Source organism: Tigriopus californicus, chromosome 1 (assembly GCF_007210705.1).
Source record: "Tigriopus californicus strain San Diego chromosome 1, Tcal_SD_v2.1, whole genome shotgun sequence".
Classification (NCBI taxonomy): domain Eukaryota; kingdom Metazoa; phylum Arthropoda; class Copepoda; order Harpacticoida; family Harpacticidae; genus Tigriopus; species Tigriopus californicus.
This window is the reverse complement of record NC_081440.1, coordinates 6,573,850-6,597,973: the sequence shown is the minus strand read 5'-3', so window position 1 is coordinate 6,597,973 and position 24,124 is coordinate 6,573,850. Positions and strand designations below refer to the sequence as shown.

Genomic DNA, 24,124 nt, shown 5'->3' with positions numbered 1-24,124 from the left:
AGTTGTGCGGCATTATCCGTGAAATTTGGGTCTGATAGGACGTGAGTGTGACAACCCTCCACCCGCCGTCACACTGGTTGTCCCAATTTCACGATATGCCTCATCCATTATCTCCCCTCAAGTATTAGGTGCGTCACTACTGAGCATAACCACATTCACTTCTTTTAGAGATTTCACTTGCAGCATGCATGCTACCAGCAAAATTGATAACAATATCCGTCTATCATTCAACATGACAAAATGCCTCTGGCAATTGTTTCTTAATGAATTTTCAACTGCTTTATGATTCGCGACCGCACACCGTTGCAGTACCTTCTGTTCAGAATGACCTTCGTCATTGAGATGACTCAGGTAAGAGAAATTTGTGTATTCATATGAATTAAGGAATATGAAATTAATAATTGCAAAAAGTGACAAATTTGAAAATTAAACTGTCACATGTATCGTTCAAATACTTTAGGAACTTGATGGAATAGTGTAGCTTTTGGCACTTAACTTAAAATGGAAGGCAATTTTACATGTTTCGTGAGTTTTAGTTGGCAATTTTTGCCACTTTTAGCTTTTGAAGAAATATGAAAGAAAATGGAAAAATGTTATTTCTTGTCGTTTTGTTGAAAAGGACAATAATATGCCTTGAAAATAACTGGAAACAAAATTAGGCAACTATTTGATCTTTTGAGGTGTAAAAAGCAACTTTCAAGTTGTAGTAACTGAGCATCTGCTGAATAGAAGTTTATGAAATTTTACGTTAATACATAACTAAGAGTACATTTAATACTGATTGACTACGTTTTTGACAATGATATTATTGTAATAGACTTTAAGTCTAAGTTTGAGCTACTTTCAAAAATGTGTATTTCACAAAAGCTGTTCCTTTTGTCTCCTTTTGCAAAAACGGTGAATCGCATTCGGTGTTTTCAGTAACTCTTGTCTTGAAAATTTCTAGTTCGTGTAAATAATTTGGATTGGGAAGTGTTGGGAAGCCAAAACTTATGTTCTTCATGCTGGCAATGGCTGATGAGGGTAGAAACTGAGCCATTTCTTTTGGCGTGTTTTCGAGAAGGTTGTGGTGGCCCCTAATGTGATTTGGGTTAAACTTCCATCATATTTATTCTCAGTTCATTCATTCCATTGGGAGGTGGGAATCCACCCATGATCCTGGTTTAAGCTAATTTCTGACCTCAAAGGGCAGGCCAGGCTTGTGCGTGGGTGGGTGGGTCAGCTTGTGGGTGGGTTAGAGATAGATAGGCCGATTCTTAATCAACTGCTTGACGTGACGGGTATGCATGTCTTTTCTGTCCATGGCAATACCTTCAACACAAGAATGAAAATGAAAGCATTGGGATAGGGAAACACTTTGAAATGATTCAATGTAAATCATAGCCTCCTCATATACTTACTATTCAATCCTGGCCATGATATTGAATGCCTCCGAGGTAGTCACCGCTCTAGGATCAAGGTCTGGGATACCCTCACAAGTTACCATGGTTTGTTTGTTTGTTTGTTTGTTTGTTTGCTTGGTTGGTTGGTTGGGTCCGTCTCCCATTTGAAAGAGATTGACCCATCCATACATGCATTAATGGATCAATCAATGGCACATGGTGGAGATCCCAAATCGTTGTGGGGAGGGTTCATGGCGGTGGATGACAGGGGGTGAGCTGGCTGGCTGGGAAATGAGGTCCAAGAATCCCTAGCATCGTGATCTTCATCGTTTGGATTCACTTCGATCTTTCACCACGCCCATTGTTCTATTCATACTGGCTGATGGGCGTTTTTCACTTGTTCATTTACTCACTTTTGTGAGAGGAGGCTCAACGAGAAGATGTTGATGCCCAACTTGGTAGAAGTGTTGCCAATTTGAATAATCTAGATGGCCAGCCCAAGAATGGGAAGAGTTGGTCTGCTTGGATCCCTCCGGATCTTTGGAGGCGGAACCCGGCGGGCAATTAACGGGCTTGGATGGACTCACTGAGAGCAATTAGAGGACAAGTACACTTTGAGCCTAGCGTGAGCATAGCTGAGTATAGCTGAGTACAGTCCCCGAGTGTACTCAAGGACCTCACGGATATACTCGAGTGTACTGGAGTGTTCTGGTTGCGAACACGGCGCAAAAATGGGAATGTTAAGTAACAATTCAAAAACCAGTAGACTTGACTATGCTTCAAGCACACCAAGCATTTTGAATTAATATGCTTAACATCCGACAAGCAATGTAGTTTCCATTTTGACCTTTCCATTTTAACAAAACAACTTCACTAAACACTTGCCCAGTTTAGTTTTCATGAACAATAAAGCTATAGCCATATAAAACTTATCAATGTGAGTTTCCATACGGACCATTAAGTCCAGCGTAATAAGAGTCCCGAAAGGCCACCTCCGGTGCATGCATACAAGAGAATCAAACCATGAATAGCCAGCGAGTCTCAGCCTCCTGGTGCCCAAGGTCTTGGTCATGTCCCCACCACTCATATTATTCACAACAGCGAGTTGAGCAATTCTAAAGGCCACTAATATATCACAGGGTGTTTGTTGCATGGAGGGGCTCTTGCTGGCAGCCAGAGAAAAAATTGTCAACAAGTTCAATTGATTGAGATGGCCAAAATTCTCGGAATAGAAATTTCGATCAAAAGACTGAATTAGCAGTTAATGTGCGTATTTGGGATGAAGGTTTTACAAGAACAAATATATTTTTTTGGTTTGGTTTTTCACGTGCTTTTCTAACAGCTACAGGGAATCCCCAGTACTATTAATAATAAGAGGTTATAATTCGTTTATTTATTACCTTTCAATCTTTATATGATATTTGATGTACCAACGAATCTGCATTGACAGACCGATTTGGTCCTTGAATGTAGTGTTGATCTGGCATGCTATCTAAAAATTTGTCCAAGTCTGACTTGAAAGATGCTACCGGATCAACAAGGCCTATGTATTCCCTACGAATATTAGAGGGAAGCAAATTAAACTATGAAGGAGTCCGAGAAAAAAGTGAAGTGGACTTCATTGTTCGAACTAGCCTGGATTCTCGAGGGCTTGAAGGTGCTCTCAAACGCACATTAAGCCTCTACGGTCACTAGAATTGACCCTAAATCCTGGATCAAGAATGACTTATCGGACAAGTCTATTGAACACCCTGTTTCAATGACACACTTGTCCCTTGTGGAATGATACTTAACTAAAATCCTGAATACGTTACTATTGCTTTTGCGATAGCAACCGAAGCAGTTTCCCGGAAATATCCTTGTTGTCAGACAGCTCTGAGATTTTGTTTGATTTGTCGCCTTGAAGAAATAAATGAGGACCCATCTGGTCTCAAGCAATCCAAGCAAGTGTGTGAACCATCAACATAGATATCTCAAAATTTCAGGACATAAAGTGATAAGCTAGGATCTAACCAATCGAAAATAGATTTATCCATTTTCATGACATATCTGGTTGAGCCGCTGAAAGTGCGAAGAGAAAAATGTCCACATGGTTCCCATATAAGGTCTTCATCAGATCAGCGAAGACCACGATAAGCCTTTCGGTGATATCCTTTGTCGGTTTTTATTTGATAGTCTATCCTTATGACCAGGTATGTAAGAGTGAATTCGCTGTTTGTTTTCGTAGCAGTCCTGTTAGAGAAAGCCCCAACTAAAGCAGAAAAGTTTCTCTCGATATAATGCGTGGTCTTTTGTGGACAGGATCGTTTGCCTTTTCATTTTGGGTTTTTCAATTCTGAAATTAAATATTTTCAATTAATTGTAATAATGTCTAGCTTAAAGCTCATTTGTAGGTATCAGCCATTAAGGTACTAGCAATAATGACGTTTTACTAGAAAATAATGTAATATGACACGGATCCTGTGTTTGACATAGTTTTAGGATGGTGCACATTCATTCCATCAAAATTGTAGATGATTGATTGATAATGAACGATTATTTCCAGTTTAAAAGTAATTTTTTGCTTGACTTCCTGCCGAAAAAAATGATAAATATACTTTATTATTGATACCCCGACGGTTTGTCAAATGACCAGAAACAAAAAAGGGCTCTTCATTACCAATTAATTAAGAGTTCAAATGTACGTTGCTGCTTTTAAAAAAACATCAGTGAATTAGATAGCAAAAGAACAAGTGGATGGTAAATGTCAGATCAAATTAAGTATTCAATTCAATATTTCCCAAGCACAAGTGACGCTCGAAAATTCGACCGTTGAAGTATTTTATTTTCCCACACTTTCATTGATACTTGTGTTAACTACTACAACTGTTAACTCATTACGGAGCTAGGGCTGAGTCCAACCATGCTTCAGATTTCTACATGCTCGGCCTTCTAATGCACAGCGTGTGAAACTATTTTTCGTGCATTCCCCCGAAGGTTGCCAACTAATCTGACATTCGTTTCTTGAGCAGGAATCCTCAAATATCTGGGAGCCACTGGATGGCAATGCCACTGTTCCCACTTTGGACCTTCCTTCAACCTCGACCCTTCTAAAAACGACCCAAGAAGTGAAACGACCATTTATTCCCATCGACCCTCACCAAGACTTTTGGCAAACCACTGTCCTCAACAAACAAAAGATTCATGTCTATTCGGCATTTCTGGACCAAAGGCTGGCCTCCCAGGCCATAATTAGAATCAATGTGGTTGCGCCATTCAAGACCAAATCCCTGCGCATTCCAGCCCCTCTCTGTCTTCTGGAAAGACGGAATGGGTCCCTAATCACCACGAACTTAGTGATAACCCAACTCAAAGAGCACTTTAGTCTTCCCTACTGCTCCTACTTCTTCGATTGTAAATTGAACCATGAGCCCATACTGCACGACTTAGTTCGAGTGGCCTTGACCTCAGAAGGTCAGCCTTTGTCCATGGAGGGGCTGGCTCCCTTGAAAATCTTCACCTCTCCCGAGTATTCAGTGGAAATCAAGGAACAAATGGTCATGTGTGTGAAACCGTTCCACTATAACTGGGATCGTGCCCTCTGGTTGGTTGAGTTTATGGAAATGTACAAGCTCTTGGGAGTGTCTCATTTCGTATTCTACAACCACACAGTAGGTTCCAACGTGGACAAAGTGCTTCGAAAATACACGGAGAGTCACGAAGCCACGGTCTTGCGTTGGAACTTGCCTCTTAAGTCGCAAAAAGAAATTCGAACCGAGGCTATTTTTACCGCCTTGAATGATTGTAATCTACGGGCGGTCAATCGCTTTCAATATGCCGTCGTTTTGGACGTGGATGAGTTTATTTTTCCTCGAAAGAAGGAGGTGTTCACATTGCAACGCATGATCCAAGACGAAATTATCCGCTCACAAATCAATAGATTTGGATCCTTTGTGACAAAGAATGCATTCTTCTACCTGTATTGGGAGAATGATACCACCACATTATCCAAGTTTAGCGATGATCCCACGACCTCTTTAGATCATCCCTATCTATTGACCCAGGCAAAAACCCGTCGCACCAGCACCTTGAAGAAACATGGATATCGAAGTAAATACATTTGTCTACCGCACAAAGCCACCTTATTGGGGAATCACAATGTCTGGACCCACATTTCAGGTATTTCAGCTCACCTCTCTACTAATTTCTGTTCGACCTTTTTCCTTGTGGGGTTCAGGATTTGGAGTCTGTACCTAGGTACTGTACAGACCGTAAGGAGAATGGCCTCCCTCTGATTGCTCATCCACGCAAAAGTGAGAATCTGGGCACAGAGCTGAGCAAATATATTTCGTTCCCGTTATCCCAAATGCTCCGTCGCCATAGAGACCGCACTTGCCATCTTCTTGATCCATATTTGTATACAATCTCTCCCTAGCCACTTGTTACAAGATTCCATTTCCCCGCCAACCTTTATAGCAACCAACATCTTGACCGTTGGCAGCCTTTCTTTTTGCCAACCTTTTCTTCTCAGACGATTCAGATTCGCTCATGCAAGCTCAGAGGCTGTGTAACGCTTCATCTGCACAATATACCTGTTGAGCATCACTGTTCTCCTGGCCTGCATGTAGAATTTCTATTGCCAGTTAAGTCGAAGAATGACACCTTGCAGTTCGTCCCTGGATTGCATTAATATTTTTAATTGTGATAAATGATCTCCACATTGACCTTAATATAGAGCAATCATATTGAAACTGAAAGGAATCAATACATTTTAAAGAGATCAATGCTAAGTGAAAACTTGGTTCGATTGAAAGATAACAAATAGGAGCAAAAGTATTCATAACGTCAAGAAAAGGAAAACACTTTTTGCTCGATAGTACATCAGTTTTAGCAATTGCATCGACGAAATTAATATGAGAAGCAAAAACATCATGATCTTTTATCCAGATACCAAAAGCCAGCAATGCCTAGTCATTTTTATTTGTATACACGTAAACCATTCTAGGGGATAGGAAAGCTCGTTCGGATCAATATCAGGAAATATGAAGAAAGAGGGTATTTTGAGATTTTGCCCATCAACCCTCAATAGTCAGCGGGAAAACTGCGGAAAACTGCGGATGGGACGTCAGTTCATCTTCCAACTCGACAATGATCCAAAGCATACAACCAGCATTTTGGTTAAAATCACGGTGTAAGACAACTAAATTGAGGTTCTGGACTGGCCTGCCATGAATCCGGACCTCAATCTAATCGAACGGAACTCAAGTCTGGAACGATTTTGTCATGAAGATTGTAATACAATTCTTGTTGAGACTAGTAAAAATTTGGTTTTAGATTACAAGAATCAATTAACAAGTGCTATTAAGCGAAATTTTTTGCCATAGACTAATGATGAAATGTTACGAATACTTTTGAACATAGCGTCTTCAATGTATTCCGTAAGTACTGATAAGAATGACAGAACGTTGCCACTTTTAGTTTCTCTGGATATAAGGCTGTGCTTTATTCGTTTCTTATTTTACGCGTAAGTCTGTCGGTGTTAGTGCTAAAACTGATCTACTATCGAGCATAAAACCGTTTCCATGTCCTTATGAATACTTGGCTATAAACAGATGTTCAAAGCACTAAAGCCGATCAAAAACCAAGTGTTTTGGCGTTTTTGATATTTTACCTGAACATGAAAAGAAGAATCTCATACATTTGATTATCCTGGTTTGCATTTTTCGCAATGGGTATGAAGCATTGAATGTGGGAAAGCATTAAGATCTGAAAAGACTCTGAACAAGGGACATTAATAATTTCCTAGCCTCATCACGATCACAAGCTTTGTTGCGTTGGATTTATCTTTTTCTAGATTTATGATTCAGTACAAGTGTGAACTAGATTGAACGTTGCTAATTCACGAAGTTCGATTCGAATACTTCAGTTTCCTTTCATTTTGGTGTCGCCTTGAAAGGGTTAATGGGGTGGGGTAGTTGCGTGAAAATACATTTTCTACAGAACGAGCTCAGTCGAACAAAGAATGGACTCAAAAGGAGGTAAGAACGATTTTGGCAGGACTCCGAGGGCCCGCCGATGGCTTTCGCTCATTCGCTCAACCGCTTGGGAGTGTGACGATGTTAGGGTCTTTTCTTTCTCCATCCAGTACTCAGTTTCGAGATCAAAAAGCTCACCCAGGCACACGTAATCCCGTCTTAATGAACTGTGGGAATGCGAAGCGTGTTTTATGGGATAATCTTGATCATTGGACGACAAAGTCGTGTGTGTGCCCTCGAGTTTGCTTGGTTGGTGGGATACTCGGGTCTTTACGGACTCGTGCATCCATCCCATGGTTCGCTCGTCTTGGTTTGTTGTTTCTTGCACCCTTTCTCATCCCGGATTGGTGATTGATGTACGCTAGAATGAACGACAGTGGAACAGCCGAGAAGCGAAGACCAAAAATTGAAACTCTTCACTCTGCAGAAGCCAAATATTTGGATAACGAGATCAAATGTATTATCAAGGTCCTTGATAACACCCTTTGAGGAGGATCTGAGCGGGATTTGCTCAATGAGCTTCCTTTGGAGTATCAACCATTGTGCATCAGCCAACCAGTTGGAACCATTTTGACTCCAAACTTCCAGCTTTGGAGTGGGCCATCTGTAATGTGCAGTGTTATACTTGTACTCTCCTGGAAAAAGCAATTAATTTCCATATTGACGTTCGTGAGCAAAGACACTCTCGGATATTTCCTCCTCCAATTTCTGAGGCTGCATACTTTTGGCCTTCAAAGTCTTGGCTCTACACCGGCGGATGGGATCGGGAAGGCTGCAAGAAAGAAAGTAAACATATTATTTTCTTTACTTGTCTTTACTTGAGCCTGTGGTGCTGCTCGTTGTATGCAATCATGATAGGCATATCCATCTTCTACGACTGTTTCTTCTAACTTGCGCCAGCCACCTGTACCTCCCTATACTGTACACATTGTAGGTAAACTGCGAACGTAAGGAAACTAGTACCCTGTAGTAGCATTTGAAGTCGTTGGAGGGCTGTTGTCGAACATGCATTACCGATTGCCTTCTTGGGCTTTGGCGCCTTTGCATTTGTTTCGCTTGAGAATGGGAACGTCATTTATCAGTTGGAAAATGTTATTCCTCTTGTCAGGGCGAACTGCCGTCCGGTATGATAATATTCTTCTCCGTGGCCACGATAGTTTCGCCCTAGTTGTCTGGAGCGATTCAAAGCCAGGGAAAGCCGAGAATACAAAGAGCTGATCGTCCAGGAACGATCGCTCACTTTTTTTTGGACATAAGTTGGCTCCGTTGTGTTGTCCTTGGATTGTCGGGATCCATTGTTTGCTGGTGTTCCAAAAACCTGTGGGAGTTCTCCTAACATTTATTTGCGAAGTTCCACTATCTTTTGCGCACCGCATCATCGCCGTTCATGTTGTATGCGTTGGAGAGAACGAAGGTAAATGGGTGTCCAATTCTGCTTGAGTGTGTGCTTGGAACTTGGAACAACTCTTCTGTGGTCATGTGCTTGAAGGTATTCAACTTTGTGTTGCTCGTCTTCTTCTCCTTCTTCGTTTCCAGCAAGTCTTCTATAATTGTGCTTGAGACAAAGCTTTCCCAACAACGAAACTCAAACTGAACTTTCCATTGAGGTCTCAATTGAAATGCTTTGTCTGTCTAAAACAAATTATTTTTCCAGGCTCTCCCAAGGGGGCGTGCCAAGTTTTGATGTCGACGGATGAAGAAACGAAATGTTTTGTTTTGCAAACTCGTCCTCTTGTTCTGCTCACTTTCTTGGCCTGCATAGCTTTTCCAGCATCATGGGCCAAACACGGTTCTAGGGGTTGAGGTCATAAAATCTGGCTTGAAATTGAAGCAACATGACATTCCAAGCATTTCACAAAATTTGTCATTGTCTTGGGATCATTACCCCTGAACTTGGAATATGTCAAATGCTACTGATTTCCGGATTGATTTCTATTCGCGACACATTCAAAGATCGGCTATTATAGATAAAATGCATGTGCAGATCATATCACAATTGGTGCTTTTTCCAACTCTTGCAAGATGATTGAGCCGAACATCTTAAAAGACTGATGCTCCCTCGTCTTCGATGAGCTGTGTAAATTTGTCAGGAGGGAGAAATTCCGACAATGTTGAGACCTCAGGCTAGCTCCGAGCAGGCTCGTCAGTTACTTCTCGCCTCAATGACATAATGAAGAAAGACGATCTCTTTTACAAGTCAATAGTGAGTCAAAATGGAAGGAGAGAATGAGTCTTTGGCTGGCCGATGATGACGGTGGCAAAGATCGTCTCCCTCATTTGTTGTTATCTCCCTCCCTCAACCCGACATCCCCAACACCGTCCTCTTCCCTCCACCACTTTCCCCTACAGTAATACATACACACACGAGCATTAGCTGGCCTCCAACGTTCTGTACTGTACAATAGGTAGGCAGAGTCTGCAAAATTCCCGATCGCCCGCCATCCTCAATCCCCATTCCCCATTCCCCATTCCACCCTTTCCCTTGCAAAGTGGCTTGAGAGGAACAGAGCAAAAGCCGGGAACAGTTCCGTCACTTTTCCCCGCCACCGCCGCTCGCCGCTCTTCCATTCGTTGTCGCTCCAAAATCTTCAAAGATACTCGTTCACCGAGAACAAGAACTCTCAAGAACTCGCTCGCTGCTCGTCATGTTGTAGAGTGACTCTTGGGAGGGCAAATATCAGATTATCGTGTCAGCTGCTTACTGAGACAAAGAAGTACGTCCAAAGCCTCAAATTGCCGAAATGAAGTCATTTTGGGGAACGCACGGATTGCATATGAATTGTTTCATTTTCTGCTTTCAGGCTTTTCCCAAGTCAACATACCCGACAGTGTGGCTCTTTCGCATCATTATCGGATTTGCGAATTTGGAGGATTCGATTGCATGAAAGCACCTTCCGTGATCGATCAAACGGCTCACAAATGGGCACCGGACCTTTTTCCCGCGCTGAAAAATACCTGTCAACTCATTTTTGGATCCCAAGGATGTCCCATAGCACCTCCGTTGGGATCCCCGTATTAAGATCAATAATTATTGAATCAATCCAATCAAATTGAAAGTTGCATGGCAACGACCGAGTGATATATGAAATGGATATTTAGCCTGAGCTGATTGTGATATTTCTACGCTCAAACAGATCATTAAAGCCTAAATTTGGACTTAAATTATCATACTGGCGCTTCGGCAAAAGATCAAGCTCATAACTCATAGTCGGTTAATCCGTGGAAACGATTAGCGAATGAATTCAGCGACGAAGGGCGTCTCATTTGAATGATCGGCAATCTTGTTTTCCTTGGAAATTGCATTTACCAAAATGTTATTGAAGATGTCTCAAAACAGCCTCAACATTCCAAGCATCGCATTAGGACCCTTTAGACTCTGATCGTCCCGAACATTGATTAAACGGTCAAAAGCAGCCCAGTTTCCTCGTTCTCGTATTGAGTGATCGATTCTTCCATATGGTCATATCCTCATCAAGAGTCTAACAAAGGGACTCAGAGGGTGAATACGTCCTCGAGGCATTCTCATCGTACCCGACATATGAATTTCTGATTCCCACAGAATAAACCACTCTGTTTATTGGAACAACTGGGCAAATATGGGACCAGAGATGCTAGCTAGCTATAAGGACTGATGCCCAAGAACTCATCTTGACAAGCGATGACAATTCGCATGAAGTAAATCCCAGAAATGATCATGTCAAAGGAATCAATCGTTGGTGCAATTGAGGGTAACAAACAATGCTATCGTTTAGAGCTCAACAACGTTGTTGTGTGCTGTTATCAATCGATGTTTACATTATTCGAGGTGCTAAATGCAACATTATTGCTCCATAATAAAACATACTTTACTTAGCTCTGATGAGAAACAGGAGAGAGTTTCGAACAAACCCAAACGGAGGTAGGTCTCTTTGATCCTCATCATGGGTTATGATTACTACGTACAACAGTTCGTTTGATGAGGCAAACGGCTGGATTTGCTGAGCTGGAGGCCGCTCAACGATAACGACTCTCCCGCAAACCTAAGCTCAAACTCAGTACTTGAGATCGCACATTGATCGTTTGCGCACACAACCGCAACAGTACTTACACTAGCAATACACTTCAATTAGGCTTTTCTACCCTCCCATCATATATCGCACGACATCAATACATTCATTCGCTCGTCAAAAGTCATGGTAAAGCGTACAAGAATGAGTCGGTTTCAAGTCCAGATGTGGACTCATTAATTGTTCCAAACATAGACAAAGGACAAGACATATGTACGACGTACATCGAAGTAGTTTCCCTTTGTGTTCTCAGGCCTTTTTCAAGACTTGGAATAGATTTTGAGACTGAATTTTTAATCTTAAATTGTCGTCCTAATCTACTAGGTCTCTTTATCAGTTGCTCTATGACAAAGGCTTGAGGGAGCACAAATGCTATAAGTAATTCTGATTTCCTTGAGCCAACTCTTTTTATCCGCCTTTCATCCATATTTGAAGGATTAGATTGCCCCCATGAATACATATTTATATACGAAGCACAACAATGGATACAAAAACCTTTATGTTCAGGACGGCGGACACAAAAAACTAACTAAAAGAAGCCGTGCCATTGGGTTAAGGGTCGCACCATCGCTCTGCCCCCACCAAATGTGAGTGTTTGTATGAAAGATCCAATCTGTCCCGGCAGAGAGGGTGCGCTAAGTACATAGTCGAGTATAAGTAACATCAGCTCAAGTCCATACTTCAGCCCCCCTCCTCCAATGTGCGCCCAAAAGAGCTGCCCTCTGTATGTGTGGGCTCATTTTGCCAGTTGTTGGAGTAGTTCCGAGCCCCAATACGACACCACCGTGTTCAGCTTGGGCGGTAGGGATGGTGGTTATTCACTTTGATGCTAGTTATTACCCACTTGAAGTCCATTGGATGTGACATGAATCGTGAGCCAGATTTCATGGTCCCGTTACCCTTAAAATTTCCAAGGCTCATTGCTCGATCCACAGTACGGAGTACACTTTCACTCGTTTTGTCTAACAGACAAATTTAGACGGGTTCATTTGCAAACAGAGTAAAGCGATACCATTAGAACAAGATTAATATGGAGCAAGATCATTAAAGAAGCTGATTTTTTTCTTCTTCAGATTTGGCACTTTTTTGACTGTGAGTCAGACTTTAAAGAACCATGCCAGATGTGTCTGAAGAAACCCTCGACATCAAGAGGCTGATGAGGACTTTTGCTTCACTGTCCTTTAGAGTGTCCACGTAAAACGGAAGTGATTTTGCTCTCTATCATAGACCTTGTTTGAAATCGAAATTGGGCTGCTATTTTGAAGTAGCAGATAGATTTGAGTCAAGTTTCCAACGAGCCTTTTCCATTCATCGAATGGAAAAAGAGGAAAAATGCAAACTATGAATTTGGTTAGTTACGTTTGTCGACTTAATCGGATTACAATACGTAACAGACCGGCGAGAACGACAGAGTAAGCAGGAGCAAGATTTCCAAAGCTCGGGACAATCAGTCCCGCCGTCGAAGCGTTGATCTCGAAGTCCATCCATTCACAACAAATTAGTGCGGATAAGAGCTCCTCGCTTTGTACATTGGTACAAAACATATCCTTCATGGTCACTTTGTCCTGACCGGCCGATAATATCGCGATGAAAACTCGCAGAACCCGTTCTTATTAAAACCTGAAGCTTTTACAAATAGCCCGAATCAACTTATCACCCCTTTCAGTCATCAAATACAAAAACATTGGTACATAATGTACAGTAGAGAAAGATCATTAGTACACAACCAGGCATATTGTACATTCCACTAAAGGTAAAGTGTGGCACATCGTGTGTGATCCAAGCCCGAGCACGTCGTACACACCCACTCACTCACCGGGGTAAGCAAGCTATGGTTTGTCATAGGAATGTCGTTCCCAGTCATCATAACATCGTGCTTCCTCCTCTTCGAATTGGTATTTGTTTGAATGCACCACCCGAAAAGGATGAGAACTCCAACAGCTCAAAGCCACGATCATCTCCTGGGTATATGTCTGCCACCCATTCGGTCGTAGGGTTCTGTATGTATGTGTAGGTGGGTGTATTCATCGAGCAGCATGGTACAGTCGACTTGTTTCTCAGGCGATTGAGCCCAAGGATCATTATCCACCCGACCATTGGGACCTCACCGAATTTGTATTCTCCCATAATGTTTGGCATTCTATTTGTTGAATGGGTAACAGCATTAGTGATGGTTCATTTGAGATGACAAAACCATGTGATGAGGGAATGCATAATACTGTGAATGCTCACAACATGGGCTGTAAGTTCCTCGTGGTCAGTGAGTGAGCAAATGGACAATGAGACCAAGGACAATATCAACTAAATGCGAGCCTGGGACAGAGGCTAAGCTACCTACACTAAATAAATAGGGCCAAAGACAAATTCGAGGGTCACTGTGGATGTTTGGTGTTCAGGTAAACTTTTGATGAGGAGGCCCCCTATTTAGTAAGCTTGCCCTTGACCCCAAACCTTTGTGACTTGTATGCACCTTCGAAGTAATTACTCACTAAGTGACGATGTTGGCGAGTGTTACTCAAGCGCACAGGCACAGATTCTAAAGGGAAATAAGCCGTACAATAAAGCCTGAGCAGTATGTTTTCAGGAGCGGTAAAAATATTTTCTTTGGCGTGAGCAAAACGAAAATCTCTTCATCCGCTTGTCCGTGTTTGGAACCTACTAGCGCGTACGTATTCACCGCGCTACAAACTGTACATAGCGGTGGACAAGTGTGAGGTAGTTAATCTATTTCTAAAGCACCATGTCAAAGCTTCCAACCATTTCCTACACATGCACTTCCAAAGCCCACCAAAACGAGAAGAGCAAATATTCATCCCCTCATTGCCCTTGTGACCACATGCTGAATACTCCACCGGAGAGCGCCCCGCCCCGCCCAACCTCCTCCTCACGAAGTGAGTTGAAATCCTCGGAGCAAGCCGCCACGTTGGCCTCAACAGCCTTTTCCTCCAGACTTAAGGCCATTCACAGACAGTTGAGCGTGTGCATATGACTGAAACAGGGAAAGAAGGGATCTGGGAAGAAGGGGAGAATGGATGTGATCATCACCATTCTGTCGACACCATCATCATCATCCTCGTCACCAGCATGGCACCATTACGACGACGACGGCGAGGACGACGACAACCACCAATGCAGAGAACTACGTGGCAGCCATCGATATGGCTCGAGACTGTACTGTTCGTGCATAGTAGGAGTTCATTCAGGAGTTTGAAGGATTAGCTCCCAAGAGCAGTTGATCTCCACCCGGACAGACAGACTGAACAGTTAGAGCAACGTTTATCCTGCTTGACTGAGTCTATTTGGAATAATCACTTTTGAATGTCAATGTGTACCGCCAACATTTTGAGTCGGGATAGTTTGCGGCGGCGGCCCTCTGGAATCGACGACAATGAGGAACTCGTGGTGGAAAGTTAGAGAGCACAACGGCAAAAAAGCCAGTTTGAATCACATCTAGGTCCACCTTTTGATCGGGCATGGTATGCCCACTATGTTGATCGTCTGTGGCGTTTCCAATGTAATTGAAAAATAGCCGAGGTTCAGACACTGCCTCATTGCCTGTTTAGAGTGGCATGGATTGCCTAGCTCTAAGACGGAGACTCCTTTGCGGCTAGTTAATGAGGCTAAGGTTCAATGCATATGTCATGACACCCAAAAGCTTTGCGCAAACTGGAAATCTTCCGAAGTCTCAACATTTGGACAACTCTGAGCAGATTGTGCACACACTTGGTGTCTTAAAAATGGTTGTTTTTTTTAACTTCATTTCGGAGGAACATTGTTATCGTTTATTTGTTTATTGCTTCGTTTCCATATATTAATCTGAATAGAGTGTGAAAAAGATCAATATTGTGAGATACCAATGTGTGTACATACTTTGCCCATTTCTGCCATCTCATCTTCGTTGGAACAACGTCAATTGAAAGATACAAATGAGAGCTTTCAAAAAAGTCAAGTATTACATGTCTCAACATCTTCACTAAGCTTGAAATGATGTTCACAAGGGATGGAATCCTGAGAAAATTGACGAAACCATGGAAAAAATATGTTTTGAAACCGTGCGACTTTTGAAATCTTGAACGAGACTAAATTAAATTCGAGATAGTTGTGAAATATATTAAAGGATGTTCTTTGGTCAAAAGGTCAACCAACACCTTATCAAGGACTTTAAAATGTGTGATTAATTCTAAAGCATTCTCTAAAAAAGTAAAAGGGCTATTATGAAACAATCACGAACACACAGTAATTCCCGGTATCTGTTTTCATTAATGTAGAGGAACCCCAAATCATTACTTTTGAAAGCGAGGAAGTTATTCTAAGTTAAAAAAGGGCTATTCTTATATCCAGAGGATATTTTCTTTTAACATCTATAATCATAATATATATGCGTTTTTCCATTGTAAGAGTTCCGGTGGACGTCGTCTTTCAGGGTTTCAGGTTGCCCTTTTCTATCCACAATCATGATCCCACTTAAATAAAACACAGTTCACACGTAAGCCAAATCATTGATCATGGATTAAACGTAGCTGGAAAGTTGAGGAAGGAGAGATGCTTACCCACAGAACTTTGACTTTTTTACTTTGATCTAGATTGTCGAACTAGATTGATCTCAAAGTGTCCTCAGATTGACTTTCCTCTTTTGGGTTAGCAACCTTGGTCTGCTCAAATTTAGAACGTATATTGGTATATACATAGCCGAAGTTCGCCAGGTGATATCTGAAACTAATACCTACTCGACTCTCTTTGGGTTGACGCCATGCTGTCTAGGGAAACTCGAACATATGGGGAAATCATCGCTATTGAAACGTGGATGTTGCTCATCTCGTGATGTGTTGTGTGGCCCGTCTTTCTGTTCGGTCCACTCTCAATGAGCACCCCTATTCAATGACCGCGGGGGCAACTTTCCGTGACCGTGTTTGCACCCTTGTTCCACCATCACCATCTTTACTACATGCTGTACAACTCACACAGATCCAGAGTATGAAAATCATCATTAGCTTCAACATCCGGCTCATTCAGCCGATGTGACCCCCGAGTCTTAAAAGATTTGAGTAGCTTGTCATGGAGAAAACAAATCATCATTGGCAATGAAGGCTGGAGAAATGAACCTACATGAACAGGGAGGGAGCAGACATATTTATTGGACTAAATGATCGAAATATCAATGGATTATGCAGAAGTCCGCTCAGCTTGAGCGGCACTCATCAAAGGCAAGAAACACAATCCTAAATTATTTTACAATTGTCAGGTATGTGTTATTAGTGCAACATTTGACTGTGATAATATGTGCCGACCTGATTTGAGTTTTACGACTGGATTGTCAAAGGAGACAAAATGTTGTGAGTAGTTCCCAAGTAGGAGCATCAAGCTAGTCTCTGTCGATTCGAGTGAGGATGCTCAGTCACTTTGCGTGCGATTCATGCACGACAGTTTTCGTGAACTCTTGAATGGATTCCATTCTTGTGTTCCCACCACGAAGGCCATGAAACGGATCATTGGGATGGACAAAACATGCATCAACATCATTGTCATCATTTATGGGCTGGCTCGTTAACATCAGGAATGATCCCGTATGATTGAATACGAAACCTTCTCAGACAGCATAAGAAATGATTTGATATCCAGGATTTGATTGTCCTTAAACCAAGTCCAATACTGCAAGAGGAATTGTCCATTCTCCCTAAATCATTTCTAGTCTATGAGGAAAATAAATGTATTGAAGCAAATATCGGAGGCTCCCCTTCAAACGCAAAAGTGGAACAGAATGAATGGCCGTTTAACTCAAATACCCTCAAGCCAACAAGTACGAAGACATTTCTGGGGCTTGGAGCAAAGAAGACATACGTACACGTACACAAATGCATACTTGTACACGGTGCTGGTCGGTCAAGTCTTTGAGGTCTCAAGTTGCCGAAGGAAGGGTTGGTGAACACCGAGCTACAACGGGTATGTACGTACTTACAACTCAATGCTTGGAACACAACGGCGGCATGCCGAAAACTACATCCATGATCGCGGTGAATTACGTTACGAGTAGTTAACGACGAGAGATAAGCATCCGCTGACAGACTCCGAGAGCAATTTGAAATAAGATCAAACCCAGGATAAGTCCCAGGTCACGAAATCGGATCAGCAGATATGTCCAAGGACCATTCAACAGCCCCATGACTTCCCATGATCCAAGGTCAATATTTCCGTTACCGGTCTAGTCTTAGGAGAATTCGCACAAGCGTTTCAAATTTTTCCTTTACTCAGTGTCCTAAAATGTCCAGGATTAACTAATGACATGTGATTATGCTAATTCAGGTTTCATTTACCATCAAACATAAATATTGACGAAGCACATGGTTTATATCCCATTCCATAATCAATGTTTTTTTTCTGAAATGACGATTCGGCCTAAAGATTCATTTGAAAGTAGTCACTTCTTGAAAGAAAAGTACAAAAGAGAACAAGGCGCTGTACTTCACCTCAAGTAATGTGAATGCCTCATAGTTCAGTGAAAACCTGCTCTTGCTCGTTAAATCTGACAGGTATTTCTTTCATTTCTATCGATATCGCAATATTTCAAAACTATTGTAGACGAAAAAAGTCAAAAGCAGTTGCAGCAACCTCAATGTTACTTAGGAACGTCTAATTTAATTTGAATTTACATTAAAGAAAATTACACACGTATCAACATTTCATCATTCAAGCTAGGAGGTTTGTTTCCCCAAAGCTTAAACTCGGTCGGTCCAATTGTTTGCTTTGCTCGAAATGGAGAAACTATTTACGAGAAAAACATCCCAGAGTTTGTTATCACACCTCACGGCATCTCTCCCGCCAGCCACTCCCAACTCCAAGTGGATTTGACATCGTCCACCTGGACAACGAAGCAAACAGGACATTTAACAGATTACTGCCATACCTACTAGTGTACATACATGTATGTAAATGTACGTAGGTCCTCCTACTACCTGCATGCTTTCTTATGAGCATCCAGTCCCTCCCTGACTCTCGAAGAAATCCGCAATAAACGTCAAGATGGAGTGTAAGAAATGTCCAAAATTTGTTGTTCCCTGCCACTTTGTCAGGACACTTTGTTTGGGGAGACCTCTCGAGCGCACTTTAACAAAAATTAGAGCAAACATAACGGGTCAAATTTGCACAAGACCTGCAAAAGCCCCCCCCCTCATAAATCGAGTTCGGCAAGCCAAGGCAGGAATGTCAACCAAGAACAGATGTTTGACTCCTCAATCCATTGATGGAGAACAAAATTAATTCTACAGATCTTCCTGTTCCATTAAGTCACTTGGTCGGTGGCCAAGCGCATAATATTGGATGGCCGCAAATATTTACCAAGACACCATTGTTCCGCTTGTTTTCGTGAGATGTCCACAACAAAGAAGGATTGAGGAGGATGATAATTATTGCCCACAGACAAAGCTCATCCCTAAACCCTCGGCGGACCATCCGTCCATTCCATTCAATCACGCGTTCCTTCGGTCCCTATTCTGAGCCAAAGCATCATCTCGCTCGCATGAGACAAGGAGACGCGACGGCGTGTTCCAAATAACATATGTATCTGTGGTAATGAAAGTCAAAATGCTTACTGGATGGTGCCAAACCTCATCTATTAATCCACTGCACTTAATGAGAAAGCATGACCAATGACAAAGCACGCACTAAATGCTCAACACTTCAAGACAAAGCCACTAGTGCATTACAAATAAGTACCAACTAGAGTACGAAATACTCAATGATGGTTATAACATGTTTTGAGTCAACAAATGTTTTGTTTATTCCCAAAATTGTATGTTTTTTGCCACAGCAATTTGGAAAACATGTCAGCATTCATCATGTTCCACTGAGATGCTCCCAGAGTGATGACAGATTCAAGCTTTGACAAATGATAAACTGACATAGAGTGGGTGGTGACTGGTGATGCCTTGCTCAAAGATACAAGGTTGTCGTTAAATTTTGGGCGTCATTTTTTACGGTAAAATAGTCTGGAAACAAACCGATGCATGTACGTGTATAAGTGTAGAATATACAGCGGGTCTCACTAATCCAAACCAAAAGTCTCATTTGCAATTGCTTTGTTGTGAAATTGCAGTTTAGAGCGACGATTATCAAAGCACTCTGTATGGTGCACAATTCATCTCAATACGGTACGAGATATTGTTTCAAACAAGCTCTCTTAGATCACTCTTTGTAGGTTTGTAGGTTTAATCTCCTCTGAATGTTCCAAACTTCACCCGATTGCCTTGTAGTTTATCATCTTCAAAACTCAAAGTCCTAAAGCCTCGATGTTCCCAAGAACTTGTCATGATGAATGCGGCCTCTTTGTCTCTGATAATTCAACCGGGTCGTCAGATCGAGTCCTGACTCCTGACAGAATAAACCAAACTTGTACAGGGGCCATGCTCAGAAGAGACTCGACTGAAAATGGATACTTATTGATGAGAGCTCACATATCTGTGTTGGAGAAATGAGGAGGGTGATGTCATGCCCTACCGTCGGCAAACTAAGAACAACTTTTGACAAAGATTATCCTTCGTCTTCCATAACCAACTAGGCTCTGGTCTAAGTAAAATTGCGTGGTACAGAGTCATGATTTGGAACCTCCCAAGACGTTCGGACAAGACCCTTCATTACACTCCTTTGACAGCTTGTCCCATTGAAGAAACGAGGAAATAGAGCAGAACAGATCGGTTTCCATACCTCTGGGGGAACTTGGTCCCAATGCCCAGGACATTGTCATTATTGGGATCAGGTTCAAACTGCAAGTGTTCATAGTAATTCCTCACCTCGACAAATGTGAATGAAACGGCCGCTGAACAAGAAACTCACCCTTTTAACCCTCGTGACAAGAAATCTGACCTCATCTCAAGTGACATGTCCCCGGGGGAAAACGTGTAGTTAGTTGCAACAACGTGTACAAAAATGCATCCAGAGCATTCAAAAGCTAAATGAGGGTTGCCTCGCTCTTCACGTCGCCATGTTGTCTGACCGTAGTAGACAAAGCGGGGAGAGATCTATTTTGGTCCTAGAGCCAAGACCAGCTAATTCATTCATTCCAATCCCAAAGACTGATTATGAGTATCCCCGAAAATACGCACTACAAAATGCTTTGAAGTTATTTCTGATTGAAATATAGTTTGACCCCTTCGATTGCGGCTCATTACGACGAGATTTGCCGGTACAGTAGTTTTCCCAAGACAAACTTAACCAATTCCATTCATGAAAGACAAATAAAAGCAAAGTTCTCTTTTCTATCAAGTCTCAAAGTCAAGGTCACTCGATGCAACAATGCAGCTATTACTTCCACTATTTTTTACCGATTGATTGATAAACCATTGACCGTTGATTCAACCAGATAAACTGATGCTGTTCAAAGTCTTGTTCTGGTGGCACGATCATCTCATTGAAAGGATGTATGACGATGCTCTGGCCGGAAACGTAGCTCATATTTCCCCATCGAGTTAATGAGTCTGCCAGACAAAACGGGACGAGATCCCAGAATGACACCAAGAGAGAGCGCCAGGCTGTCTGGCACACCTTGGGTGGATGGATGATGCTATGTACAGCACCTAAATGCATATGAACACTACCCGCCTCTTATCCCCCTCCCCAAGTGATCTCGTACAACTCATTTGCCACTGGAATCGTTCAACACAAAGCAAGCGAGAAAGTTCGAGTTTCCCTAAATTTAGAGCCATTCATATGGAGCAAGTCACTGCCGCTGATGAATGTGCTTCCATGTTGGACTGACTAGTAGGTAGGTGTTTCTCCAAACTCCGACTCCGACGCCGACCCTGTTGTGCCATTTCGTCAATAACATATTTGTATAGCAGCTCGGACCCGCCAAAGGCAATGAGGGAATTTCCCTCACCCTACGATGAGGTTCCTTCATCATTCAATGACGAGTTAGCGAGGCTCAAGATGTCTCTCCGAAGTCGGAGATATCCGTTCGTCGTAGCCGGATTCTATTCGATTGATCTTTTTCCAAACTGGACCGGTCGGATAGCTCGATATTAGACGGACTCACGGGGGTCGTGTGTTGCGCGGGGTACTCTACAGTAGGTAGTGCTTTAGTCGTTTTGTTCGAATACCCCAGGACTGGCAACCCAAGCTGGAAGCACATCAGTAAGGCGATCCCGCGAGGAAAACGGATATGTTTGTTAGGATAATCAGTTTTTCGGAGATCTTTAGCCCGGTTGATGGATGTTTGTTATTTGTAGCTGGTGATACGTCTTCTCCACCAATCAGATCTTTGAGGAGCACAAGACGTGACGGAGAGCAAGTTTTCACAAATCAAGAGTTTGTATGGACAAGTCAGGAACATGGGAATGAATGAATCAAAGCGCCACAAGGAAGGCAAATGTATTACGTACGTACAGTACTTATTAGTAGCTACGTACCCGTAGGGTGACGTGCGAGTTTTATCCATCACATCGTTGCTGTAATGAGCAGTGCTTGATTGGCTCTCTACCACTTTGGTACATATCTCATGCGATGCGATACCTGTGGTAACTATGGTGTTGGGGATAATGCCGATTTGGGTCAAAATGAATCGCAACCCTTCTTTGTGTGCTAAGGTTTGTTTCCCCACTTATCACACCTCATTCGTCTGTTATCATCTTGTTCTTATTTGTTATTCCAAATCTCTCGACTTTCAATGAGCTTATCGCTGCCAAGCCGAAATGGCTGAGATGTGAAATGAATTTTACAAGCCTCTGAATTTTTGCTTCCTTCACAGCCTGACAGGAGTTGCTCAACTTGGTGCTAATCACTTAGCCAGATTCGTTCGAAATGATAGATCATAACGTCATAGTAGGCTTTTCTTTCCAAGACCTAGGACCAACGACCATATATGTGTTCGGAAGAAGGATGTTTGTTCTTTTCGGGGCCATGTGTTTAAAGTTCCAAGAACCAAACGAGAATGAATCTAATGGAGTAGGACGACAGGGACGAGGCTGCTGGAACTCCACTCAAAGAGACTCCGGTCCAAATGACAAAGCTAGGACGTCGTCCATGGTGGTTCCTTACTGGCAGACTGGCTACGCTGTTCCAACCTACATAAAGAATCGGTCGACGGTCGGCACGCAACGAGGAACATCAACTCCATGACCGACACTCCATGTGTTGGAGATGAGGTGACAACTCGGAATCTAAGGGAATAGTTCTGGGGAAGAATTCCCTTGATTTCGACCATGCGTGAAATGAAGCAACACTTTTAACCGAGATGTCCCCGGGTAAATGGCATTGCAAGCAATATCATAATTCAACGAGCCAAAGAGAGGGCGTGGGAATGGTCCATAAATAAAAAGATAATGGTGGTAAAATAACTTAGTGCCTTAGGAGTGGATGTCATAGCCAGAGCTTTCAATTTTGGCTTGACGTTTCATTTTCCAACACCCTGGGGTCCGACGCAATTCCGAGTTTAAATTGATTCATAATGAAATCTGACATACATACGTATTAGAGATACAAATACCGTTGTTCAGTCCAGTTTTGAACCGTCGATAAAACCCATGGTTTGACCCAACTATGAGTGTGCCTGCATTTCCGCGCAATTCGAGCTTTTGGTATTAGGTGTAATGTACCGGTGGTGTACGAAGTCTGATGAAAAACAGCTCATGATTCTGAATCGGGTCACCCATGTGTTCATGAGGATGATGAGTGAGTGTGTGTGTGTGTCTTGTCAGTCTGCAGTACACAGGACCTAGGACTACAATTCCGGGTCGATGCTTGATCCATGTCGTGTCTATGTTCTACTCGGGTGAGGGCTTTGACGGCAGAAGTTCTCATATCGTTAGGATACGATATACAAAATACAAAAGCACTGCTAATTCGTATTGACACTAACATGGAGCTTAGAGACAGGCAGCTCAGTTTGCCGAGTCGAATAAGAGAAGGCAGGTGTGGAAAAAAACTCCCCTTGAGCGCTAATCTTTCAGCAGCCTAATTCCCCACCAGTAAACGAAAGAACACCTCAACAGGAGGGAGCAACCGAGCTAAGATCGGTACATCGTACTACCACGACAAAACATCCAGCGAGCGGCATTTTCGACAGGGCCAATGATGTAACAACATAATTATTACATACTCAAAACAAAAAAGCCGTCCTCACTTAGGGCGAAAGCGTGGCTAGCCCAGGGCTATCATAATGCCCCCTTGGGACATGGCGGATTTGAGGGGGCAGTCAGCCATGTTTTGTTGTGGCTTGTTCACATGGAATTGACATTGGACGCGGCACGTGCGGACTGGGGGGTCCCACCCTCTTCAATCCAAGATGTTTTCATCAAGAGCTTTACCTACTACCGTACACACCACACAGGGGACACCGACCGACGACCGACCGATGAGTGCCAAGGAGGAGGAACAAAAGCAGAGGATCATGATGATGGTGATCATGATCAGCCTCGCCATTCCAACGCGACAGCCACGACACATACCGGCGGGAGAGGCACGGACCCTGGACGACTCCTTTATGAGCCTGCCACCCATGCCAAAAGAAGAGGAACAAGAAGAACAAAAAGGAACACGACGAGGAGGAGAAAAGCGGTTGCTGTTGATCTGGTTGAGTGAGCAATTGAGGAGCAGATGACGGCGAAATTGTGCCAATTGGGTGAACTGAAGACTTTGAATTTTGAAATGGGTCAATCTTGGGGAGGGAGCACGAAAAGAACAATGGACCCATTAT

The 24,124-nt window shown here is 42.7% G+C and overlaps 1 protein-coding gene across 1 annotated transcript; it reads left to right on the top strand.

The window, feature by feature from the left end:
- Positions 1 to 3,206: 3,206 nt before the first annotated feature.
- Positions 3,207 to 10,558, top strand: LOC131884350 (beta-1,4-galactosyltransferase galt-1-like). Its single transcript, XM_059232099.1, has 4 exons — positions 3,207 to 3,329; positions 3,409 to 3,574; positions 4,394 to 5,540; positions 10,198 to 10,558. Exons 2-4 carry the CDS (start codon positions 3,464 to 3,466, stop codon positions 10,413 to 10,415), a joined length of 1,476 nt encoding a protein of 491 aa, XP_059088082.1. The 5' UTR covers positions 3,207 to 3,329; positions 3,409 to 3,463; the 3' UTR covers positions 10,416 to 10,558.
- The last annotated feature ends 13,566 nt before the right edge of the window (positions 10,559 to 24,124 follow it).

Excerpts from the sequence above, each read along its gene's own strand:
- LOC131884350 (XM_059232099.1), top strand. The coding sequence starts at position 3,464 with ATGTCCACATGGTTCCCATATAAGGTCTTCATCAGATCAGCGAAGACC. Across the intron at positions 3,575-4,393 it reads TAGTCTATCCTTATGACCAG|GAATCCTCAAATATCTGGGA; the intron begins GTATGTAAGAGT and ends TTTCTTGAGCAG. Across the intron at positions 5,541-10,197 it reads TGTCTGGACCCACATTTCAG|GCTTTTCCCAAGTCAACATA; the intron begins GTATTTCAGCTC and ends TTCTGCTTTCAG.